Below are 25959 nucleotides of genomic sequence, written 5' to 3' on the forward strand. Positions count from 1 at the left end.
GTTGCAAGTTTGTAATAAAAAGTTTGCACCTTGAAGAAACTGTGTTAACACACAAGCCCATTAGGAACATTTTTGCTTAGTTTATTGCTAAAATAGCTTAGTTTATTGGAAAAAGTATATCAAACATGATATTTTTTGGATTTATTCACCTCGCCAATACCTACTTTCTATGTCATTTGTACAGTAAAGAGTGCTTGTTAATTCTGTCACTGACTTCAGGATCATTCAAGTGAAAACCCCTTTCTATTACAGTAAGTGCTACACTAAATCTCCATGGCCAGAAATTTTTGCTTCATTTTTCTTTATTTATTTGTTTTTCAAATAAAATGAAACAAGCTTTGTTCAGGTGATGCTAATGCCAGTGGACTGAGCTGTAGGGAAACTGAATGGCTGTGTTCAGCACAACCTCCAACACAGATCACTGGTCAACTCAAACACCTGGACTCCCAGTCGTGGAGCCTGTGCTGACCTGCCTGGCCCTGTGCTAGACTGCGTGGCCCTGTGGTAGCCTGTAGGGCCTTGTGCTAGCCTGTAGGGCCATGCGGTAGCCTGTAGGGCCTTGTGCTAGCCTGTAGGGCCCTGCGGTAGCCTGTAGGGCCCTGAGGTAGCCTGTAGGTAGTATTGAACCCAAATGCCGTTAGGAACCAATTGGGATAAATGCTTATAATTAGGACTGTGTGTATAAAATAAGCACACCCGAACAAAACTAAAGTCACTCTGCATACACACACCGTAGCAAAACGAAACTCAAAAATGACGCGGAAAAAACTCAATGCACGAAAACGAAACTAAAAGGACGTGGAAAACTCGACGCGCAAAATAAACCAAAGCGTGAACACACGGGAGAGAAAATAACAAAGACAACGGAAAGAACGCGGAATAACTTCAACGCATAAAAATGGAACTAAGGATGCCAGGGGAAGACTGGCAGCAGGCAAACGCTGCAACAAAACAAAACCCTTCCCAAAATAAAAGAGTAACCGATAGGAAGAGAGATAGCTGGGGGAAAACTTGAGAAGGGCCAGTAAGAGGCGCAGGAGGTAGACACTCGAATAAGTAATAGGTAAGAGAGAGAGATCCGTTGTGATCCGTGAGCAGTGATTCGTTTCACCAAGCTTCCTTAAGAAGCCTTAGAAACGGCTGAAACGGATCACCGCTGATTGCGCCCAGCGAGTCTAGGACTGACTCGGGTGCCTCTTGTAGAGTTAGAAGGCGTTGCATCCGAGCCAGCCCTGACAGTAGGGCCTTGTGCTAGCCTGCATGGCCTTGCGGTAGCCTGTAGGGCCTTGTGATAGTCTGTAGGGCCCCGCAGTAGCCTGTAGGGCCCTGTGAAATCCTGTAGGGTGTAAGTGCTGCAGTCTCTGGTGGAGCAGCTAGGCTTGGTGTAAGTGTGAGGGGCTGACCTGCAGGTGGGAGTGAGACGTTCACAGGGGCACTCTCCACACAGCCCTGGCTGTTGCAGGCTCGCACGCTCACACTGTAGTCGGAGTGTGGCAGCAGCCCCCCTGCGGCCAGCCAGCGCCCCGCCGCCCCTGTGCGGACCTGCACCCCGGTCTCCCCAACGGTGGTCTCTGGGTCGCCCGCTTCTGGGTCGCTCACGTCTGGGGCGTTCGTGCCCACGCTACTCACGTTCAGACCTGCAGAAACACAGCAACACAAGCTGGACTTTGGCACAAACAGGAGAAAGGCTGCTTATTTACTGTAGTTTTGAAACTGAGCCACTGTGGTTTTTACACTGACAATTAACCTCTGTAAGCACAAGACATAAGGATATAATACAATCAGAGAAGTCAGAGAGTGAGAGAGAGCACATGCGAGAGAGAGAGAGAGAGAGAGAGAGAGAGAGAGAGAGAGAGAGAGAGAGAGAGAGAGAAATACAGAGAGAGAGAGATAGATAGAGAGACAAAGACAAAAATGGTAAAGTGCCCTGCTGACCCGCGGAACCCTATACTTTGGGTGTCTATGCTCTAATCCAGAAATGGGGGTGGTTTGTCTCACTGGGCCAGGCACTGGTTCAGAAACACAGCAAGCTGGACTACCAGCTGAAACCCACCAGAACATAAGCATAATTCTGTTATGCAGCAGAAGATGCCTGCTTGGTTAAGCAGACGGTCAATAAGATGCTTTATTATGAGCTTTAGAACAGAAGGAGGAAAGAATTTAAAACATGAAAAACTTACCCTGATTCTTTAGTATAACAAGAAAAGTATAGGAAGTGTTTTTTATACTTTGCACTTCCAATTAACTATTTTTTTGAGGAGGGTGGGGTTTCACTGCTTCGACACACACACACACACACACACACACACACACACACACACACACACACACACACACACACACACACACACACACTCATATTTCCTTCCTTTTACTCCCATTGCCATACTCCTATACTCCCAACATCACACTTCTCCCAATTACTCCCATAGTTGGACAAACTACCTAATATTACGGTCTTTTATTCCTATTTCCGAGCCTAAAACACTAGACACACATACAAACCCTCTCAAGTAATGTCTTTACTTAGACACATGCATTCAGGCACATTAACCAGGAGGTCAAGGGTCAGGCCTACCAGTCCCCAGCCACTACCACTTACTGTAATGCAATCGACCACAGGATCTACGGCCCTGCTTACAAATTAAAAAAGAATTAATCTTCCCCAAGTTCACGCCTCTCTTCTGGACCAGATGTGCTGCGGGAGAGAGTCAGAGGAGTGTGTGTGTGTGTGTGTGTGTGTGTGTGTGTGTGTGTGTGTTGAGTACATGTGTTTTGAGTCCATAACCTCTAGCCTTTACCCATCCGAAGGCTCTGAAATGTGGTACTATAAAGAAATCAATAGACATGAAGTGCTGTACTGACTAAAAGCACACCCACGCACCATCACTCCTGCAGTGGGGTGATGAACCTTCTCCACTGGGCAGTACTGTTACTCCACAGTGGGGGAGGGGAGGGGGGGGGGATGGGGAAAGTCTCCATTTAAACAAATGTGAAACCTTTAATGATAAAAACCTTAATGAATTCTATGACTTGCTTGTTAAACAATCTCTGACTCACTTATCAGACAAATCTCACAATCGTTTGCAACATATTTTGCTCCTGAAAACTTACACACACACACACACACACACACACACACACACACACACACACACACACACACACACACACACACACACACACACACACACACACACACACACACACACACACAAAATGCTAACAAGAAGGCTTCCATGTCATCTTCCAGAGGCAAGTTTACCCTCTTCTCTATCACATTTTGTGTCAGAGTAAAAACATGCAGTCAACATGTGCTTTATTTCTAGTAAAAGATAAATGGAAAGGTTTAGTGACTAAAGAATATATCACGGTTAAAAAGTCACTTTCCCCCTCCAGCTCTACATAAATCACACCACTAGTCAATATTTAATAATGCTAGCCTTGGTCGGCAGTCCCTTGCTCACCCCTGTCATGTGTAATAGCCCCCACTCGGATATCTCGGACATAAAAGGCTGGCTTTACGGCAGTCCCAACATGTAGAAGGGGTCATTACTGATCCACGTTTCCCTTAATCTGTGACTGCCGGCCAACAGCCAATAAATTCTCCAGCAATCCACCAGGGAGGAATGAGTAAACTTCTGCCTAACAGCCCAGTGTGCACTTGTGTGTGTGTGCGCTCACACATGTGCTGGTTAGAAGTCCTGACCCTGTAAATGCAGCAAATCCAGGTCCAACAGTCAGCTGCGGCGTACAGAGGGAAAAGCCAAGGGCTCCATGCCCAGGAGGGGGTTGGTCCATGCCAGGGGAAGGAAGGCCCGTGCCCCTGAGGGGGTTGGGTCTGTGCCCTTGGCAGACAATCACAAAACCAGGGCACAAGCTCCTGAAAGAGCCCCTATCAGCCTCCTCACCTCCTCAAAAGCCCCTATTACCCCCTCACCTTCAAGATGGTGAAGCAGCACTTGCAAGCACACACACACACACACACACACACACACACACACACACACACACGGCACCAACATCAGCAGTCACACACACACACACACACACACACACACACACACACACACACACACACACACACACACACACACACACACACGGCACCAACATCAGCAGTCACACACACACACACACACACACGGCACCAACATCAGCAGTCACACACACACACACACACAGAGCATCAGCAGTCACTTACACACACACACACACACACACACACACACACACACACACACACACACACACACACACACACACACACACACACACAGCACCAACAGCAGCAGTCACACACACACACACACACACACACACACACACACACACACACACACACACACACACACACACACACAAACACAGCACCAACAGCAGCAGTCACACACACACACACACACACACACACACACACACACACACACACACACACACACACACACACGGCACCAACAGTAAGAACTCCACCACCACCACAACAAGAGACAGTGAAACCCTGCCCCAGTGGGTAAAAGGAGAAGTGGTGAGCTCTCACTCCCTTCCCCTCCCGTGCGTTCTCAAATCAATCCCGCCGCACGTCAGACTCTCGGCTTCTCCGCTCAGAAGAACACTTCAAAGCCCTTGCAGCACAAGAGCAGGGGCCCAGGCTTTGAGAGAGGTCGTTTCCATCAACTCGCCTCGCCAGATTACAATCTGGAGTCGGTAAGCTGCTCGTCCTACTTGTAGCTACTTTTAAGTGCTCTCGGCACCACGTGCAGCAGCTAGCGGCCGACTGCGTTACGCAGAGCTGGAAGAGGAGCGTGTTCACGGCCACGCAGCCACACGGCAGCACAGAGGACTAGAGGGGCAAGGCTGCTGGCTCATGAGCCCACCAGACTACAGCCCACCAGAGTGCAGCCCACCAGACTACAGCCCACCAGAGTGCAGCCCACCAGACTACAGCCCACCGGAATGAAGCCCACCAGACTACAGCCCACCAGACTGCAGCCCACCAGAGTGCAGCCCACCAGAGACTACAGCCCACCAGAGTGCAGCCCACCAGACTACAGCCCACCAGAGTGCAGCCCACCAGAGACTACAGCCCACCAGAGTGCAGCCCACCACAGACTACAGCCCACCAGACTACAGCCCACCAGAGTGCAGCCCACCAGACTACAGCCCACCACAGACTATAGCCCACCAGACTACAGCCCACCAGAGTGCAGCCCACCAGACTACAGCCCACCAGAGTGTAGCCCACCACAGACTACAGCCCACCAGACTACAGCCCACCAGACCACAGCCCACCAGACTACAGCCCACCAGAGTGCAGCCCACCAGAGTGCAGCCCACCACAGACTACAGCCCACCAGACTACAGCCCACCAGACCACAGCCCACCAGACTACAGCCCACCAGAGTGAAGCCCACCAGAGTGTAGCCCACCACAGACTACAGCCCACCATAGACTACAGCCCACCAGACTACAGCCCACCAGAGTGCAGCCCACCACAGACTACAGCCCACCAGAGTGTAGCCCACCACAGACTACAGCCCACCACAGACTACAGCCCACCAAAGTCTAGAGCCCCTCAAACATAGCAATCAAATAAATAAATAATAATAATAATAAATAAATAAGCAATAAAACCACAATAATGTAGGGGTAGTGTGCATACACATGCACATACGTGCACATACACACAAACGCAAATGCAGAGACACGCGCACATACACACACACTGCAAAAATACACACAATGAATTGTTCATAGATACATTCAAAGGTAAGTAGCAACAATACAGATTATTATTATTATTGCTTGTAGTATTCTACTAGCAGCAGTAGCTGTTGTTTAAATAATGCACAGATCACACCCAAGAACAATTTACAATAATACTAAAAAATGTAAAGTGACTCATAATGCTGACAAAGCAGCCAGTTCCCCCCCCCCCCCCCCCCCCCCCCCCATGTTCACAAGGCAGACACATAGATGCCCGTACAGTAGGTAAACAAACACGCTGAAACGGTGATGTTGAAGGAGAAGGACCAAGCTGCCAATGTGTCTACATGGTTTACATTCTTGTTTACGTATGCACGGCATCAGGATAACTATAATACAAACTATGTCCATCAAAGGCACTGACTGATTGCCTTGTAAGCGATCCAGTCAAAATATTACAGATTAAGCAAGCTCAGCTTAATTAGACGCTGACATAGTAAGACGGCAGTCAACACGGCAACCTCAATTTCCGTATTTTCCACAATCAAGCACATTATGAGTTATTTGCTGATGATAAACAAATAGAAGGAAAAAAATCATTCCAATTTATTCCTGTAAGACGGTCATCAGGTGCGCCCACAACACACACAGGCACACGCACACACACACACACACACACACACACACACACACACACGCACACACACACACACACACACACACACACACACTCATGCGTTCACGTTCTCACGGACACATCCACACGCGCACACACGAACACACACGCTGTGGGATTAATCGCGTACAAATGGTCATCTGTGCTGATGAACTCTTGATTAATGGGGAGAGACAATCCGTTTGATTGGTCTGGCTGGCCAAAGGAAAGTGCTGAACTAGTTGGGGTGTGTGGGTCAGTCCTTTCATCTGAGCCCAGCAGGAGCAGGAACAGACTCTTGAGGAGGCTTCACATGCCAGGTCAAGTGGCCCCAACGTCCAGCCTCTACCAGTCCCGCGGTCCTGCAGGGGCAGCTGTGCAGCATGGCACAACCTTGCTAGCAGTCGAACTTGATCAAACCGCAAGCATCATCAACTGTGCTACTAACTCTTCCATGGTGGAGTTCATGGTGAAATGGGACGGTGGTGAAGGGATGTGGGGTGTAAAGCAGGTCCGGTCCCCTCACTCAAACGTGCCACTACACCTCATGGCCCTTTGATAAACTCAAACAAGATGTGCCACAATCTGTCTAATAAGCCAAATGACCATAATCAAACATGGCCAAACCTCAACACATATCTGAGGGGCCTACAGACAGAAATCAATCATACCAGGAGTTTAAAATTGCTTTACTGCTCTAACTATAAAGAATACACACAATACATAAGGTTGCTGGGTATGTGCAAAAAAGCACCTCCTCCGTGTGTGTGTGTGAGTGTGTGTGTCTTCTGTTTGCATCCCTATTCACATACTCCTCCCACAGGCATTTATTTGCAGGCAGCTATAGAAGAGCTCTGTCAGAGTTGGCTGAGGTGAGTAGTGGGGTTGATTCCTTGTGAACGCACCATCACGTTCTTTTTAACAAACCTGTCCACTCTCATCCCGCTGAGACTGAGGCGCGGGGCGTGAGCGGGGGCAGAGGGGGCGGGGTAACTGGCCCCCCGCTGTCCTTTCACGCTGCCACAGCGCCCGCCAGTCACAGCCCACAAAATGGAGGCCGACAACAATTCATTTATGGCCATTGGGCCGCGGGGAGCACAGTGCTAGGGTTCACTGCCCTTTTTGCATACTGTGTGTAAACAATCATGGGGGAAATAGCTGGAGTCAATATATGGGATCAGAGGTGAGGCGGGGCAGGGAGGTGGTGGTGGGGGTGGGGGAGGGTCTCCCTCCCTCAGAGAGGTGGAGGGGGATATGTGGGAGCAGTTTGCCGTGGTTTACCTGCCGGCATGTTGAAGGTCCCGGTGAAGAGGACAGTGTAAGTAAGGTTGCCGTTGGGCTTGGCCGGGGGGGTCCACCTAACCCGGACGGAGCGTGGGCTCTCCACGACGACCTCCAGAGAGAGGCTGCCGAGCGGGGGAGTTTCTGAAGTCCACACCTCTGTCTGAGAGAGCGGACGAGCACACACAAACACTTTCAACGCAATTGTGCAAATTACGGAGGTAAATTACGGGTGTGAAGGAAAAGTTTGAAAAGTTGAGTTCTATGAGGATCACAAAATTAGAACATTTACACTGGTGGAGCCCCCCCCCCCCCCCCTTCCCAACCACCCTATGCCTACTTATTGGGCAGACATTTCTCTGCTTGACGACAAGGCCACGCCCCCTTGCTCCCGTGCCTGGTCGTTTCTGCTGTATCGGCAGAGCCGGCCATTTGCCTAAATATTGCACACATATTGGAAAAATGCCCAAATCTGGCCCATCAAAGCAGTAACCAGCCCAGAGTGGCATTTATACCAAATGTCAAGCGTGAGCAGAAGGTGCTTTATTGAACAGAGCAAATCGATCACCTTTATGATGTCGCACTGCCATCTGACACGTCTGGGGGAGCTGGCCCGTTGGGGGGGGGGGGGGGGGGGGGCGGGGGGATTAACATAATGGAGATGGTATAGGCTCTCACCAGCGGGCCCAGAGCACAGCCCTGCACCGTACATGCCTCCACGGAGAAGCTGTGCTGGCTCCACGGCGACAGGCCGCGGGCCGTGAAGCTCGTGGCCGACGAGTTCTGGACCAGCGCGCCGTCCATCCACAGGCCGTAGCTGCTGATCACACCTGCCGTCGGGCCCAGAGAAGAAGCCCGTTAGGACAGGATTGAAGGCAGACTGGTTTGGCATCTGACAGGGGTGTGATCTTTCCTATTTGTGTCTGGTTGTGGTACAGTTCTGCTGGTCAAAGGTGTTTCAGCTGGAACTCTGATCTAGCATCAGGGTATTTTTCTCCTGTCAAGTTAGGACACTTTGATGTGTGTCAAGAATCCCATCAGACCACACTAGGTAGCATTCACATAACCCAGCAGATCCAAAGATAAAACTTCTTTTAAAAAATGGGAGCATACAACATAATTGTTTAGCATTAAAGAATGCTTCATAAATCTGAACATGTGTAGAACAGCAAAAAAATATGTATGCTTGCCAAAAATTTTCACAAAGTGACAATAAATGTATTCACAGCCAACACTGCGTGTGACCAACACTTCACCTCACACATATTTATGATGTGTAATGCACTAAAATAACAGTCATTTGCTTTAATGAATACAAATTTCAACACGTTTGTGAATAAATAAATAGCCCCCAAAACTATTCAGAAGTCTGATGAATAAGAAAGTCGCAGGAACCCTTACTGTGAATGGGGGAAGGGGGTTAATCCATTTTATTTATAGAGCCGTATTCAGAGGCATGTGTGCTGCTTGCTCGGCGTCCTGATGTAAACAGGCCGTTTTGTTTAAAGCCCTGTGTTAAAGGCGGCCATTAGGGAGAGAGGGCCGTAAAACACGGCAGAGAGAGCCATTTACTGCTGCCTGCTTCTCTCCAGCTGTCCCCGGACATGCTCAGTGCGGCTGTCCCCGGACATGCTCAGTGCGGCTGTCCCCGGACGTGCTCAGTGCGGCCACTTTAAAGCCTTCACACGCGGAGTGATTCACCCATGCACATACCAGCTCACACTCCCTCGCACAAACGGCTCACGTGTGAAAAGTTAAACAAATAATTATATAAAAAAGCACATGTTTATTTGTTGCAATCAGCCTTGTTCTATTAACACCGAATGCACTTATTATCAGCATCTCAGATAAATAACGTCTGCATGTTCTCACTCCAGTGCCTTTACTGAAACACTGCAGATTGATTAATTATGTCTGAATGCAAATAAACTAATAGTAAGATATCATTGGAATTGCTTGAGTGTCCTGAAGAGAACCCCTTTATACATCTTCAATGCCTCATTCTTCGTGTATTCTATTATTAACGCAACCATTCCGGGTTTTACTGCACCCAGGAAAATCACCTTTGTAAACATGTCCCTGAATATCAGCGGTCACTGGTCTCCACTAGATGCAGGCAACATGTGGCACATTTAACCATCATTATACAAATAAAGTCAAATATTACATTTAAACGTTTCTTTCATTATATGTTACCCTTTCATTTGATATAATAACTGCTCTAGCTAATTGTCTGCTACATTGCCCATTATTTCAAACATTGCCCATTACAAAAAATTAAAATCATTTTAGCTTTTGGAAAATACATTTGAGTTTCTTCAATCCAAATGCCATGACCAGATACAGATAAAAAAATAAAGAACAAATGTATTAATGAGATTCCATACCAGACCTTATGATGTTTATATAGAGTTGTGCTAAAAATAATTTAACAGCAGAGTTTCTAAATTAAAACTAATTTATCTGGACAGTTTGAACCAAAAATTTTAAATACACTGAAATACAGTGTATTAAATGAAAGAAATTGAATGAGAATTTTATACACACACACACACACACACACACACACACACACACACACACACACACACACACACACAATATGTATATTTTTAGATTAATAAAATATGTTTATAAATTTGTGTTAAAAAAAACAACAGGTAAAGGGAACCTATTTGCTGATTTGTTTACAGATTATAACATTATAACATAAATATGTACATGTACATATGTACACTACATATAAAAAATACTATATATATATAAACACTATATGTATTATATTTTAAATATATAAAATATTAGAAATACAGTACTTAATACTGTACTGTTAAAAATACAGTACAGTACAATACAGAACAACGGAAACAATACAATACTTGATAACACGGTTTAAAGACAAAATGTAAATAACTGATGGCTCTAAAACAAAATATTTAATGCTTAGTGGTCTTTACTTCACAGTCCATTCTGATGCTTTAAAAATAATATACACAATGCAACAGCTATATGAATTAAGCAGTTCAAAGTCAATCTTCCTCAAAGGTCAGAGTTCAGCTCCTGAAGTCCTGCTCCTAAGTCCACATGTCCAGAGATAGCAAAGGTTTCCAGGGCGACGAGCAAGGAGATGGCGGTGAGCTTGTGACAGCCACCACCGAGGCTGCAGTTCACCGCATCAGTCAAAAGGGAGCACTTTACACCCACTCAAAACACCGCGCTCTCTATCGCTCTCTCCCCACCTCCTCCCTCCCTCCCTCCCTCCCTCCCTCCCTCCCGGCTCACTCTCATGCCATCACACTGAGTTCCTCCTCTCCTCCTCGTCCACGCGCTATCCCATCATTAAAGACGGGAGCGTCCCTGAGCCAAGAGGAATGTTGAGGGTACCAGTTCACCTTCTCATGCCTGCGAGACCACTCACCGTTGGGCTTGCTCGGAGGGCCCCAGGACACGTGGAGGGTGTGCGGGGAGATGCGCAGGACGTCGGGGGCAGGCACCTCCTCCGGAGAGCCCTCCTCCGTGTGGGCCGTGCTGGGAGCGCTAAGGGTACAGCCGCCTGCTGTGCACGCCTGGAGGGTAAAGGTCAGGGGTCATCTGAAGTCATACAAAGGGATGAATGAATGGTGCAAAGTAAAATTGAGCCTTTTAAACAAAATACATATTCAACACCGCCAAATATAGTAGAAAGTTTTAATGCTAAAGTTTTTTATTTATAAATATAAAATAAATCAGCATGTTTGTCAAATGGTGAATCTGAGGTAAGGATATGCAATGGTAATTAAATTTTAAATTACAAAAATATACATATATTTAATTTCATATATATATATATATATATATATATATATATATATATATATATATATATATATATATATATATATATATATATATGTGTGTGTGTGTGTGTGTGTGTGTGTGTGTGTGTGTGTGTGTTTACAAAATAGATGTAGATGTGCAAAGCAGAGTGGTAAAACTGAACGCACAGCGATCTGGAAGGTGTAGGCGGTTCCAGGGACGAGGTTGTGCACGGTGTGGTCCTCAGTGAGCTGGGTGTTGTTGTAGACGGCGAGGGGCTGGTCTGAGGGCCCGGACCGGTAGAGTGTGTAGAACGCCAACGGGCCGTTCACCTGCAGCGGCGCCACCCACCTGTGGAACACGCGGCACACGCATTAACCGCTAACCACACACACGTCCTGCCCGCCACACCGAGCCGTCTGCGGCGCCACCGCACGGCGTCACCACACGGCGTCACCACACGGCGTCACCACACGGCGTCACCGTGGCAAAGGCCGGGGGACGACGGGGTGGGGGCGGAGATGCCCGCGGCGTGAGCAGGGCCCAGACGGAGTCTACTGTGATAACCCTGGCCCAGGGAGCGGGGACAGAAATAGGAAAGTATGGTGGGTTAATGTTTCAGGCTGCAGCTTGACTTTCTCAGGGCTAAATTTAAAACAGAGGACACCGCTATCTGCTGTGAGATCAGAGCGAAGGGCTCACACAGGAGGGCCAGGAGAATAAAGGCAGATGAGGAGGAAGTGAGCCAGGAACGAAAGCAGTTAAATGCGTGAACATTAAAGACTTATTCTGCAAAAAAAAAAAAAAAAGGTTTAATTTTTACAGTTTTCATAACCTTTAGGACTGTATTTATTGTGTTTATTTAGTGGGCTTTTAGTTTTGTAGTTTGTAGTAGTACAGTATTTAGTGTAGCATTTTCGGTCAGATTTAGGACTGGAGCTCTAAAATACTGCTGGTGCTTATACACAGATCCTGACTGACTCCTGCCTTCCTTTAGCACAGTCATATGAAAGTCTGAAATGAATAAACATTCATTTTCTTGATGACTTTATCAACTTGGATGGGATTTGCATGATTAATGTTGGCCGAGGAGTCTGCTGAGCCCACAGCTGACGAGCCACGCGGCCACAGAGCAACCGTACGAGCTGCCTGTTCTAGCACAAAGTCGTCCAACTATGAAGAGAGTTAAGATGAAGCATAGGGGACACGCAAGTTGTTTTTCAAGGTGTTTTGCTCTGTGAAATTAGCACATGCCTCACAAGGGTCTTTCAGTCTAGCAGGAGCAAACGCACCCGCAGGTAACCCTATTCATTATTGTGATTAATTTGGCTTCTGCGTCAATTAAATTGTATTTTACGTGACAAACGACAGTGGCTATTATGGCGTACTATCACATAATTGATAAATCAATTGAGCATATGATTTATTCAGTCTTCAAAACATCAATAATAAAACAGAAAAGATTTTGTAAAGTAAATAACAGTTTCACTATCAAAAATCAACAAAAAACATTTTAGGCAGAGTTAATGCAGTGTGATATCGTGTGATATAATGTAATAAAACAATAGAAGAGTGTTCCAGTCTGGAGCCCGGGGGGAGGGGCCAGAGGGTGTGTGGGAGGGAGCCGTTCTGCTGATGCGGGCTTTGTGCATATCCTACAGCCCAAGACCTTTCTCACAGGCAAATCGCAACACAACAAAAGAGTATTGAACACATATGATCCTTCACCCTTTGCTATTACGATTCTGCTAACAAGGCAATACCTTCCAAAGGCACCGTATCCACAATTAGACCCAGCGAGAGAGAGTAAGAGAGGGAGCGAGAGAGAGAGAGGGAGAGAGAGAGAGAGAGTCCAAGATATCATCTGTAATGTCAAATTCCAGCTTTACTCTCTCTCTCTCCCTTCCTCTCTCTCTCTCATCAGTACCTCTCCTTCCTATTCAAATTGGAATATCCCATGGAAATAAAGCAATAACCGCTCCACGCTACCCCGCGGCAGATGAGAACAATAAATATGGCAAAGCCTTCCTGCAAAGCACTGCTCTCGGGATATAGCAGAGCCATAACCAAGTTATGAAAATCGGCGATGGGACAAATTGAGTCATATACATCTTTTTAATAAATGACATACAGATCTCACAAGCTTCATACCACCATTAATACAGAGAAAGAGGAAGAACAAGAGAGAAACTTCCCCCGCCCCATGAAGGCAGAAATGAGGATAATTGGATGAGGACTGCTCTGAGAGGCCACTACATTAAAGAGGACGAGTGAGTTCTACGGTGGCCCAGAGAGGGGATGCGTAATTCAATCTGGGAGTTTGACGTGGCGACAGGCGTCACCGTCGGCTGCATGTTCTCCACACCACCACCCCACAGCTCACCACCGCACTGTTGGCTGGAGGGGGTGAGGGCACGCGGGGGAGGGAGTGTCGCCAAACAGAAAGTGCGGGCGAGTTGGCGCCCCCCCCGGCCCCCGTCTTCATCCCTCTCTGTCTCTATGTGTCTTTCGTGTGTCCGGTTGCCACCCTGCCCTCTCCGGCTCACTCCTAAGTGCCTCCGCCATCGCGACCGCTGCTGCTTTAATGGCTTACATGCAGGCTGCTAAAGGCCAAGGTGGAGACGCCCAGTGAAGCAGCCCCGCGCCATCACGCACGCCCACCCGGCTCACCCGCTTCACACACCCGGCTCACGTGCTTCACACACACACGGCTCCGGCGCGGAAGAACATTCCGCATTCCGAGCAGGAGCAGAGAAGGTCGTGCGCTCGGCCGTCTTCGTACGGTCCAATGGCGGGCCGGACAGCCCGACGCCTCGCCCCGCCCCCTTCCCCCTTCCTAAATCAAGGCTCTCTTCCCAGTTCGCACCAGGGGCCTGAGGACGGCCAAAGGCACCGAGGACAAGGAGCCGCCCGCTCTGAGTGACGGAAGGGCGCGGCACACTTTATGATTATATGGAAAACACTCAGTTGATTAATGCACTCGCAGGACGACCCTCAAACTTGAGAAAATGGGCGGGGATAAGAAGGTGGAGAGCTGACTTTATTCTGCCCTTTGAACCCTGTCACTTTGCTAAGCTTTTGTACAGTGGGAGGGAACCACCTTCATGCATCATTAATAACAATCAACAGATTTTTTTTGTCGGTTATAAAAACATAATAATAAACATTACCGTTTCCTCTCTGTGCTGTTAAATGACACGCATTTCTGCAAATACAAACTAACCACTCTCAATTAGTCAGGAAACAACAGGGTGGAGAGACATTAAAGGAAACTACTCCAAAACATATAAGCAACCACAAGGGCAAATACTACTTACTGCCTAGCCACTTCTATTCATGATGACTGAAATTAAGAAATGGGGTTAATATGGAGTGCTTGAAATTGTGGGTAATGGGTGGATGGGTGGGAACAGTGCGGAATTTCTGTCGTCTTCAAGTTGCAAGCAAACGCCCACTGTCTCATTACTGCATCTCTTTGATGAAACTTTGTCACATAAAAGGTAAGTACTGCCACCTTCACTGTGTCCTGCCTCGTTAGTGTATGCATCTGCTTGTCTATGGGAGTGCCTGTGTTCAGTGTGTGTGTGTGTGTGTGTGTTTCTTCCTGCCTGCCCAAGGACAGGTCCTATAATGTGGACAGAGGGCATGTGGTTTTGAATCGAGGTCCACCATTCTAAAACCCACCTTCCTGAAGATGAAAGGTTTGTATTCACACCAAACGAATCCCTCTGATGTATTTCATCATAATATATTAAAGTTGCTGTCCAATAAGGGCAGAACTCTCTATTGTGTCGCCACATTAAACAGTTCCCCTAACACGCACACAGGCCCAGCCTTGTATGGACACAGGACAGGCCTAATGACACCTATGGGGCTGGTAGATCATCTCCTTATATATGAACCAGGCAGTACAGGATAAAGGGCAACTTGGTCATGTGGAGAGGAAATGAACTGATCCTAAAATGCAGCCTGTTGAATCCCTTGGATTTGGGGTCTTAGATGCCCTGGAGTTGGAGATGCCAAACTACAAATATAAAAGGAAAACGATAACCATGTAAATGCATTATTCATATTACTAATACACAGAGCAGCCATTAGAAAATGCAAAATCACCCTTAAAAAACCCCCAGAAATTAATAAATACAAACACAAAGCTGTCAAATGTACATCATTTTCAGCATGTGTCAAATTAAGGTAATATTGAGTTGTATGATTTGCATGTCAGTCACACTGGTGTGGGTGTAGGGAGGTGTGTGTGTGTGTGTGTGTGTGTGTGTGTGTGTGTGTGTGTGTGTGTCACTCACTGGATGTGGATGCTGTGAGAATCCAGGACGGTGAGGACAGGTGTGTCCATGTGGGCTGGAGCTAGTTGACCGGTGAGGAGTGTGACGGCTGAGCTGTTGGTGCAGCCTGCCTCAGTGCAGGCACTCAGGAGTAGCTTGTGTGAAGTGTAGACCCCTAGACCTGAACACACACACATGCAAACACACACACAGCACAGGCATTTGAGCACAGCAGTCACCATTCATGTATACTTCAAGTCGGAGAGATAAAATAAAGTTGTCCAAACCAGTACAATTCAATTGGTACTTGAGAAGGCCTTTTGACATTTGTGTTTAGAGCATGAATGTGAAGGAAAATCTCATCTTTACAGCTGCAGAAATCTTGGGGGCCATTGGTATTTAAAGTTCCATTTACCTGAAGAAATCTCTCTGTGCTCTGATTTACCCTAATATGACTCAAAGTTCCTTATAGCTGGAATTGGGAACCAAATTCCAAAATGCAATGGGGCATGAGGGCTCCTTTAAACACAACTTCACTGGGTTCACAAACTTCTAGGATAAACCAATCTGACATTTCATAGGCCTAGCTATGTACTATCTGTTATATTACAGTATTTGCATGTTTGGGTTCGGGAAGCTTCCGCTGTGATAGTTATTTCCCAAAGGCGCTCTACTAACTTAGAGGACTTGGATGCGCAAAGACAGACAGACATGATAGACACGCACGCACGCACGCAAGCGCGAGCCTGTCTGCCTGTGCTTCCACGCGGCTTGGCTCACTTGCGCACAATTTGTACTGGACGGCTGGAGTTTTCAAACTGGAGTCGAGGAGCGCCGCGTTTCAAAGGGCATTCTTGAGGGAAGGAGGCTCTCTCCTTGAAGCGTTTGAAAGCAGGTTTTACTGTCAAGGAACGAGGCATACAAAGGCTACAGAATCCAAAATCACAGCAGGGGTAGGCGCCGAAGCTGAGCCAAGATATCCTGAAAGAAATTGGAATCTCCGGGTTTTGAGTGCAACGCGCGCGTGCACGTCCTCGCGCGCGGGGTGGGGGTGGCGCAGCTCACGCGCCGCTCGGTACCTTCTTACATCAGACCTCCACCTTCGTGTCGACCGACAACCGACACCCCGCAGAGCTGACTTGAAAATAATATGTAGCTTTATGAAGGAACAACAACAAAAAAAAACTTCAAACATTTTTGTACTTGAGCGTTCGATTGTAATACACGTCGTCAGCATCTTTATCCATAAAAACACACAAAGTCGTCAGAGGTGACTCCGGTTCCGGCCCGGTCCTTTCAAACCTTGACTGTCGACTTAAAACTGTGAAATGTGTATAGCATTTCCTAACTATGCTTTAAAAAGTGACTTCTGCCGTGCCATTTGCATATAATCTGTAGCTAAGTGCGGCGGAAGGGAACGAGAGAGATCGCCACAAGGCGCCAGAAAACGCATCAGCGGTCGTTAACGAGAGACGCGTTACAAGAAATTATATCCTCGCGCATGGACGCCCCAACGATTACTGTCAGACAAGCTATAATTTTTAATCTCGCCAAGGAATGAAGACCTGTTTTCTTATTGATTTGCCGATACTGTTGCATGAGACTCATGGTTTTTTTATGGACTATATTTTTTATATAACAAAAACATTATTTCAAAGCCTTCTTTCTTTTTGTAGATGCTTCTAGATAAGAAGCATAATATGTTGCCTTTTCTGTCTCTCCTCATATATGCATCTGCTTAAACTGCATGAGCGGTAAACTGATCAAATGTATGGTGCTCACGGATTCACTAGTTTTGCTAATGGGTAAAATGTTTTGACGCATGGTCTTATGTAACCGAAACCTAAAGTCAAGTCACATGTAGTATATTCGGCTTATTTTTCTTGCATGCGTTTTCCCCAAGCAGCCAGTGTGTGTGTGTGTGTGTGTATGACCACAGTTCCTCTGTGCAGGGTAAAGCCAGAGGCGGGGGTGAGGTGGGGTGGGAAGGCAGACTGACATTTTGAATGATTCATCTCAGAGTGAATATACCTGTCTTGGGTGTAAATTGGTCTTATGGGTCTCCCCTCATCGTGTAGGCGAGGCCCTCACCCCGGGGTCAAACTGCGGCGGGAGCGCGCAGCCTTTTAATAAAACATTGCGCGGTGTTCCCACACTATGGCCAGGAGCAGAGAGAGACGCCGCGGGCCAGGCTGACGGGGAGATGCTGGGAGCAGGAACACAAAGAGAAAAGCCCAGACAAACCGATGGCTGGCTGCTGGCCCTTTGCCTTAACCAGCAAAAATGAAAGGCAGCAATATTGCAGGTGCAGCTTCTTCCAGCGCTGCTGATTAAAGAAAGGGGAACGGCCTTTTCCACACACATGCTTCCAGTAGCCCCTGAGTAACATGGCTGTGTGTATTGATACACTAAATACAGCAGTGATGTTTGAAGTTACTTCTTTCAGTGCTTGAGCTGAAATAATAGTCATGCTCCATGTCCGCTAGGAGCAACATACAGCTTCTACAAATGTCATCCTATCTGTGCCTTAAAAACTGCATTAGCAAAACCTCACCACAATGTACTGTACACAAACAAAATCTGGACTGCTGAATTCCATGTGTGATGATGCCAAGAGTTGGTTTCAAAACCAACTCTCTCCTCCAATGAGGTGAGGGATTTGACCGTCTCTTCCAGAATCTTCACACTCTCCCCGGATCTGCCCTCTCATCCAGAACTTGTGCTCTCTTCCAGAACCATTCAGCCCCTGCAGAACTCACTCCCTCCTCCAGAACCTGCCATCTCCTCCAGAACCAGAGGTCTACTCCAATACGTCTGCTACCTTTTTCTTTTGCTGTTTATGTCACTTAAATGCTGTTCAAATAAGATTCCCCTGGGTAGGGATGGTTAGCTCCTCTTTCTTTAAAATGATAATCATCCTCTACTTATTTTTTTCTCCATATTCATGCTTTTTCTCTGAGTAAACATAAGTGTGGGAGAAAAAACACCAGAGTACCCACTCCAAAAAATAAATAAATAAACAACAACAGCAATAAGACAAGAAGCCAATGTCTTTTAAATGATTTAAACATATGAAGGCCATAGATGATGACGTTATGTATACCAGCAATATAAAAACACTGGTCAAAGAGACCCTCTTCCTCACCAGTGATGTTGAAGGCAGTGCCATTGCCATGGTAGATAACAGTGTCATTCACATAGAGGATGTAGTGTGAGATGACACCGTTTGGTTTTTGAGGGCTGTCCCAGTACACTGAGAGTGAGTGTGGAGATGCAACTGCACTAGGGGGAAGGACGTCCTCAGGAGCTGTGGAAGGAATTATATGGAGTTAATTAAGTGCTGAGAGATTCTGCATCTACATTTCTAGACAGTTTCAAGGATGAGAATTGCTATTTTTAATCAAACAAAAATTAAACAAATCTATAGTGTAATAATTTAAAATGGTTAAAAATTAAATGAACAGAATTAGAAATTTATCTTCCTGTGACCTATAACATTGGTTCACAATTATTTTTAATGTACTTCTTACATTAATTTCGTTGTATCATGTACAATGACAATAAAACTCTACTGCTGGGAATGTCATCTTCATTTTTCTACATAAAATAAATAAAAGTTCAGAATACTGAGGTAACAATGAAATCTAGGCATACGCATTGCAGGGACCTTACTGTAGCAAAATGAATCCAGATTCCTTAGGGCTTCAAGGTTAGTTCCCTGACGGCTCATGTATTTTAGGTGTTAGTTTGGTATGACACACACTACCTTCCCACAAGGTAAATTAAACGGACATCTTCAGCAAGAATAAGTTGCTTCAACAATAAAGTACCTTTTACATCAAACAGGGAACAATGTTAAAATTTCTGCAGTGCAGAATCAATACAGTAATTTCAGTTTTTGTAATCAAGTCCACATCAAATTGATTTTTTCACTCTACAATGACCCCTAAAGTCAGACTACTCCTTAAACAAGGCAATTTAGCCCAGTATAGATTAATGTACAACCTGGAAAAGCTGCCCACATCTTTTAGTCAGCCTGAGCCCTGGCACAACAGACACACTTCAAACTAGTTCGACTACCACGCAGAATTGACCTACTTTTATTTGCAAAATGGCTCTCAGAGAAAATAATTGCTGCTGACAATTAATCTGTCTTTATTCTTGCCGTTTGAAGCGGGAGAGAGAGGTCGGGCCAGCGGACATGACACGTGTTCTCCTCTAACGGCAGAGAGAGTGTCTTTGTCCTGCCCGTGGAGCTCGACAGACGCCACGCTAATAAAGAGTGAGGGCGCAGGGCTTGAAAGAGCGGCTGGAGGAGCGGCTCCTTCTCGCCAGCGTCGGCGCGCCCCACCGCACACCCAGCTGCAGCCGCGCGCCCCCCTCGGACACATCCGAAGCGTGCAAATGGAGCGCTTGATTCTCCATTTCATACTTCTGGCCGTACAATCAATTCTTTTTAGCCTCAGACTGCCTTTAAATTTACTTCTCTGGCAGAGGGGAATGAAGAAAGCTTTCATTAATCGTGCAGATTCCTCCCTTTTATGAGAAGGCTCTCGCAGGAACAAAGTAACAGCAATTAAAAAGGCCATTCATCTGCATTAAAGCTATTAAAGATGCATGTCAGTAAAAGGGGGAAGAAGCTTGATTCATTCGCACATTCCCACCCCACAATCACGTATCTCTAAATCCACTCCCCCATCCAAAAGAAAAAAAAAAAAAAAAAGTAAATGAACATAAAACAAACAAACAAAAAAATAACAACAACTTGGAGCAGTAACTTGCTGGCAATGCACTTTGTCATCACATTAGTTTGGAGGTTTCCAGCAAATGGATCGGCACCATTCGAGTTCCCCTCAGCATTTTTATTATTCATCAAAGAAATGTGGGAGTGGGGACCCTGTAAATGACTTTACCCTCTTGTGGAGTGGTGAGGAGGGCAGCACGGCTACTCTCTGCACAGCCTGCCTGAGTGCACGCCGTCAGGGTAATACTGTAGCTGCTAAAAGGAGCCAGGCCATTTAACGTTCCTGCAACAGGAGGGGGGGGGGGGGGGGGTGAGGGGTGAGTGAGGAGGTGGGGGGTGAGAGAGAGAGAGAGAGGAAGCAGCAAACGCCATTCTTTTCACTTCCATATTTCAAAAAGAAGCATATTTCAAAAACCTCTACCCGCTATGCTGTGAGGTTTTTAATGCAATGGCTTTTCAAACACAGCATAATTTAACCATCACTTCCGATAATAGCCCCAGATTTAAAAAGACTTTATTAATCATCACATGGAGGGGTAAAGTGATGCCAGACTTTTCTGCTCGCTGGATAAGACACTAACGAGGGTGGTTAATGGACAATGTGGGCCATGGCGTTTAAAAGCAGCCCCTGGCTAGCAGGGCGAAGGGCTTCTCCATGTGCAGGCAAGGCTGTGGTGAACCTCACGTTCAGCATTTCACAACAGAGGGAGGAGACCCCAGACTTAAGGACACGTGAGAATAAAACTAAAGAAGAAAAGAAATACCAGATAATGTTTGGATACACTAAACCAACAAATTAATTAATGAGCCCAAAAGGTTGGCGGTTCAATCCCCATAACCAGCACCCAGCAGTATCATGTCTGAAGTGCCCTTGAACAAGGCACCTAGTCCGCAATTGCTCCCCGGGCGTGGCAGCAGGTGGCTGCCCACAGCTCCAGGTACGCGTGTATACACTGCCCGTAGCGTGCTGTGCTAATTGGTGTGAGCGAGGGTGTATTCAATCCGGATGGGTTCATTTTCCCAAGGGGATGAATAAAAACGACTTATTTTTCTTCATGTAAAAAGGAATAAATAATGCTTAGGCACAATTATTTAGGAGGTTTGTAGTAGAGAAAGAATCCAGCCTTCACCCATTAATGCGAGCCAAACTTTCAGTGTCGAAGACAAGTCTGATACAACAGGCTTGTATAAAGTGCACTATTAACAGGGCCTAGACATAAATTTAAACAAAGGACCACTGAAAGCAAGGCTTTAAATTCATTTTTACTGCTAAAATCAAGATTTATTTATTAATTTATCAATCAAAATAAAGGTTGAATCCTTTTAATGGAGTGTGTATGAGAGTGTATGTGTGAGCATGAGAGAGAGAGAGAGAGAGAGAGAGAGAGAGAGAGAGAGAGAGAGAGAGACAGAGAGAGCGTCGTGAGTGGCTCTTTGGCTAGCTTCCATGCTAATCTGCACTCACGTGCCAGGCTAATCATGGCAGGGGACAGACAGATCGCTGTCAGAGTTAGAAAGTAAACACTACAGCGCGGTCGTAACTGGGCAGGTGTCTGCAGGCTTTTTTTTTCTCCTCGTCTTTTAATTCAATTAAGAGGCTGACCCACGCCATTCTCATTACCCACTCATTTGCTTTCTGGGTTTTTATCTGCCTGTGTAATTCGGCGTTTGCTATCTTGCCTGTCATAAATTACTGAGACTTAGCCTTTCACTGTTCGAAGTGTGCCAAGAAGGAGATCTTCCCATTTTGCCCAGAGACAGAGTCTAGATTGGTTGTCTCTAAGCAGCATCTCTGCTTTGAGACTTTACGCTAATCTGACGTAGCATTTTCATTAAGTCAACAGGCAATAACCCCTTTCTCACTCACTCCACCCACTCTTTAGCAATCATCAGCCAAGTCTAAAGAGCTCAAGTGGTCACTTTGAGGAGGCAAAGAAGGTTGAACAAACCTGACCTGCAACCATAACCCGAATAGGGTGAAATATTTCAAACCAGTGTCAAAAACAATGTAACAATCTGACAATCTAATCTTGCCCTAATGTGTAGGTTCTGAATGAAGTCCTGCTCAAAATGCTCAAAAATACTGGATTTAAACTGCGGGCCTGAAAGTGCTTTATTTTTGTAGGTGTAATAAGTGCAGTCTAGCCGGAGGTGGCGGTTGTTTAAGAACTCGGGCGTGCTGGGCTACTGACGTCCACCTGGCCCCTTACCCGTCAGCGGCGGTGTGTCGGGGAAGGCGGCGCTGATCGGGGGGGCCGAGGGACGGTCCCGACTGTACGCCTTCACCACGTAGCGCTCAATTACACCTCTGACCCCCAGCAGCTCCTCCCAGCTCACCTCCACACTCGAGCCATTTACGCTGGCAACTCTGGAGGGAGGCAGCACACTTTGTGGAACTGCAAGAGGGATAATGGGGGAAAGAGGGAGAGGGGGGGGGTCAGAGTAAGGGGGAGGGAAAGAGTGCACAAGAATCCAAATGGGAAGAAAAACGAGAGGGAGGGAGAGGGGGCAGAGAGAAAGAGGGGAGAGGGGGAGAAAGAGAGAGAGGGGGAAGAGGCAGAGAGGGGAGAGAGAGAGAGAGCACGAGGGAGAAAGAGTGTGTGTCAGGCCAAAGAAAAGCGGCACACATATTCTTCACTTTTAATAGACACAGTAAATCATATCCAACCATTAGCATAAATACAATTTATTAGAGTTGTAACTTTTTCAGCGTTGATTTAATATGACTGTACAACCACCGTTCATTCAGGGCTATATTTCAAAATCATCCACCAATGGTCTCTTCCTCTACAGGACTCATCTTTTTACAAAGAAGTGTAATAAACAGTAAAACATATGCAGAACAAGCAGCATACATGTTATTTGTCATGCTAATTTCTCGACAGCATAATATAAATTTTAAAAATATTAAGGTAATATATACATGATGATTTTTTTTCTTCTTCCATCAGTAAATGGAGCATGTATTCATAATTTTCACATATAGGTAAAGATATTGGGAGAAAGGAAAACAAATATACAGCAAAATGTGACACCCCCCCCCCCCCCCCCCCCCCCCAAAATAGGTTTAGGGTTATAAAAAATAATTTAATTTTGTTGGAGTATAACCCTATACACATGAGTTCAGTCCTTTCAGTATTACACAATTGTCTGTGGAGACTTGAAAGAGTGACATTGTTCATTCATGCTTAATTACCTCATGGACTTCATGGATTCTCCATTGTCAACAGCTTTATGGTCATTTTATTACAATAATTTAATTCTTAACTACTAGAGGTGTAACAATACATTGATTTTGAGTGATGCATTCGTTCGAATGTCTACAATTAATTATATCAAGCCAATGTATGATTACAACTACTGAGAGTTCTTTTGATACGTTTCCCCCATGTTATTTCTGTTGGTCACATATGGAGATGAATCACATCACATCATGCTCCAACATTTGGAAATATTGCCAAACGGAGAGTTCAGTGAAGTCAGAATCCTGTTCTATCATTTGAAGGCCTAAGGTTTTTACCCCTGCTCATGACTGCTGTCTGCTACTGTGGTCTGGCTTCACTGCCGTTCTCCACTCTCTCTCCACACAGCTGTGCACATTTGTAAGGAGGCATCATTACTGAAGCACCCTGAGCTACAAGACATGCCCTCGAGAAGCATCTCATCTCCTTCACTCATGTGCATGCTGCACAGGTTAAAAGAGAAATGGGCTGGATAGAAAACTACCACATACAGCACATATCAGTACAGAGGCTGCTGTGGAGGGGCGGAGTAGGGAGGGGCACGGGCGGGGTTAGGGAGGGGGGTAGGGCGGGGTTAGGGAGGGGCCTACTTGTCTCACGACTGCGTCCTCGCTGCCAAGGGCCAGTTGCCCATCCTCCCTCCCCAGATGCCATCACTCTGTACAGGTATTCTGTTCACAGAAAAGCACACGCGAGTTAGAACACAGAAATACAGTCAATCACTATTATAGTGTAATGACACAAAGAATGTAAAATTAGGTTGATTAAAAACACACAGTAGAGCAAATGTTTGGATAAGTAAGAGCCAATTAGTTTAATACAAATGAAATGTTGGCTTGATCTCTAGTAGCTTTGACATCTTTTCAAAAGATGAGATAAAAAAATGGGATTAAAATATGGGATCAGTCAAAAGCTGGGAGTAAATGCAAGTAAGTGAGTGGAGACCTCCGCATGGGACGGGGAAGGGGAGTGGTACAGCGTTACTGGTACATCTGCATAACATCTGCTACGTCTTCATGGAAGCTGGCTTTAAGCTCCGCCTCTGCTACATCTGCATGGGAGCTGCCTTTAAGCTCCGCCTCTGCTACAATTGCTTGGAAGCTTCCTTTAAGCTCCGCCTCTGCCATATCTGCATGGATGGGCTTGTCTGGACCCCTGTGTGTGTGTGTGTGTGTGTGTGTGTGTGTGTGTGTGTGTGTGTGTGTGTGTGTGTGTGTGTGTGTGTGTGTGTTTTTACCTGTGAAGGGCTGCAGAGTCAGGTCCAGGGTGCTGGTCTCTCGGCCTGCATACACCAGGATGGAGTCGTTTCCCCGGCAGTTAACGCTTGTGTCAGCTGACAGGCATCCATCCAGATTGACTCTGACAGCGCCACGGCTCTCTGCAGCCAAGTTTACGACAGGCCCCTGCGCCACCAATCGAACGTCCCTGATGCAACCGCCAAAACCTGTGTGCGTATGTGTGTAGAGAGAGACAGAGAGACAGACAGTCAGAGAGACAGACAGAGAGAGAAAAAGAAAGACCGACAGAGAGAGCGAGAATGTCACATTTGACACTGGCCTATTTATCTAAAACAAGGAACGCTGTCAAAAGCATCCAGATCGAGAGCGAGTCAAGAGAGAGAAATGGAGGTTGAACGGAGACAGAGGGACAAAGAAGGAGAATGTGAAACAGCCCTACAATTCAAACTGCAGGGACTTTTCTCTCAATCGAATATGTAGTTGTACTAAAATATATGTGGTTGATCCTGTCTACCAATAGGTATTAAAACTTCACTACATCATGATTATATACCGCAAGGCTCCCTGTCTAGTTGCCGAGTGTAAAGTGACTACAAACAGCTGCATGATTGTATGGTGGGGCGAGCGGCTGACGCTCACCCTGCAGCACACCGTGGTTGTGCAGGGCCGGGTGGAGCAGGCTGGCTGGGACGCCCCCCAGGTAGAGGGCTGAGGTGATGGTGAGGGGGCCTCCTCTGGGCCCACGCTGCTGCTCGAGTGCCTGGTTGAGCCCGGCCGCCGTCAACGCACCCTTCTTCAGCAGGGTGGCGCTGTTCCAGCCGCCGTCGCAGTAGGAGAGACCGACCCACGCGTCCAGCTCCACGCTCTGCCCCGCCCAGCGCAGCGTCCAGGAGAGGAGTCCACCATGCAGCTCCGCCTGCGTGCATGTGACCACAGCACACGCACACAAGAGCAGGCACCCACGCACACACACACACACACACACACACACACACACACACACACACACCAGAGG

The 25959-nt window shown here is 46.6% G+C and overlaps 1 protein-coding gene across 1 annotated transcript in view; it reads right to left on the reverse strand.

Annotated features, from left to right (window-relative positions):
- Window positions 1-25959, reverse strand: part of ush2a (Usher syndrome 2A (autosomal recessive, mild)) — a 147623-nt gene that overhangs the window by 88482 nt on the left and 33182 nt on the right. The window contains 12 exon segments of the mRNA XM_076977861.1: window positions 1404-1637; window positions 7643-7805; window positions 8321-8472; window positions 11061-11208; window positions 11626-11788; window positions 15742-15901; window positions 18866-19027; window positions 20634-20747; window positions 22675-22860; window positions 24297-24377; window positions 24944-25150; window positions 25584-25860. Coding sequence (XP_076833976.1) covers window positions 1404-1637; window positions 7643-7805; window positions 8321-8472; window positions 11061-11208; window positions 11626-11788; window positions 15742-15901; window positions 18866-19027; window positions 20634-20747; window positions 22675-22860; window positions 24297-24377; window positions 24944-25150; window positions 25584-25860 — 2047 coding nt within the window.

The sequence above is a fragment of the Brachyhypopomus gauderio genome, chromosome 17 (genome assembly GCF_052324685.1).
Source record: "Brachyhypopomus gauderio isolate BG-103 chromosome 17, BGAUD_0.2, whole genome shotgun sequence".
NCBI lineage: Eukaryota > Metazoa > Chordata > Actinopteri > Gymnotiformes > Hypopomidae > Brachyhypopomus > Brachyhypopomus gauderio.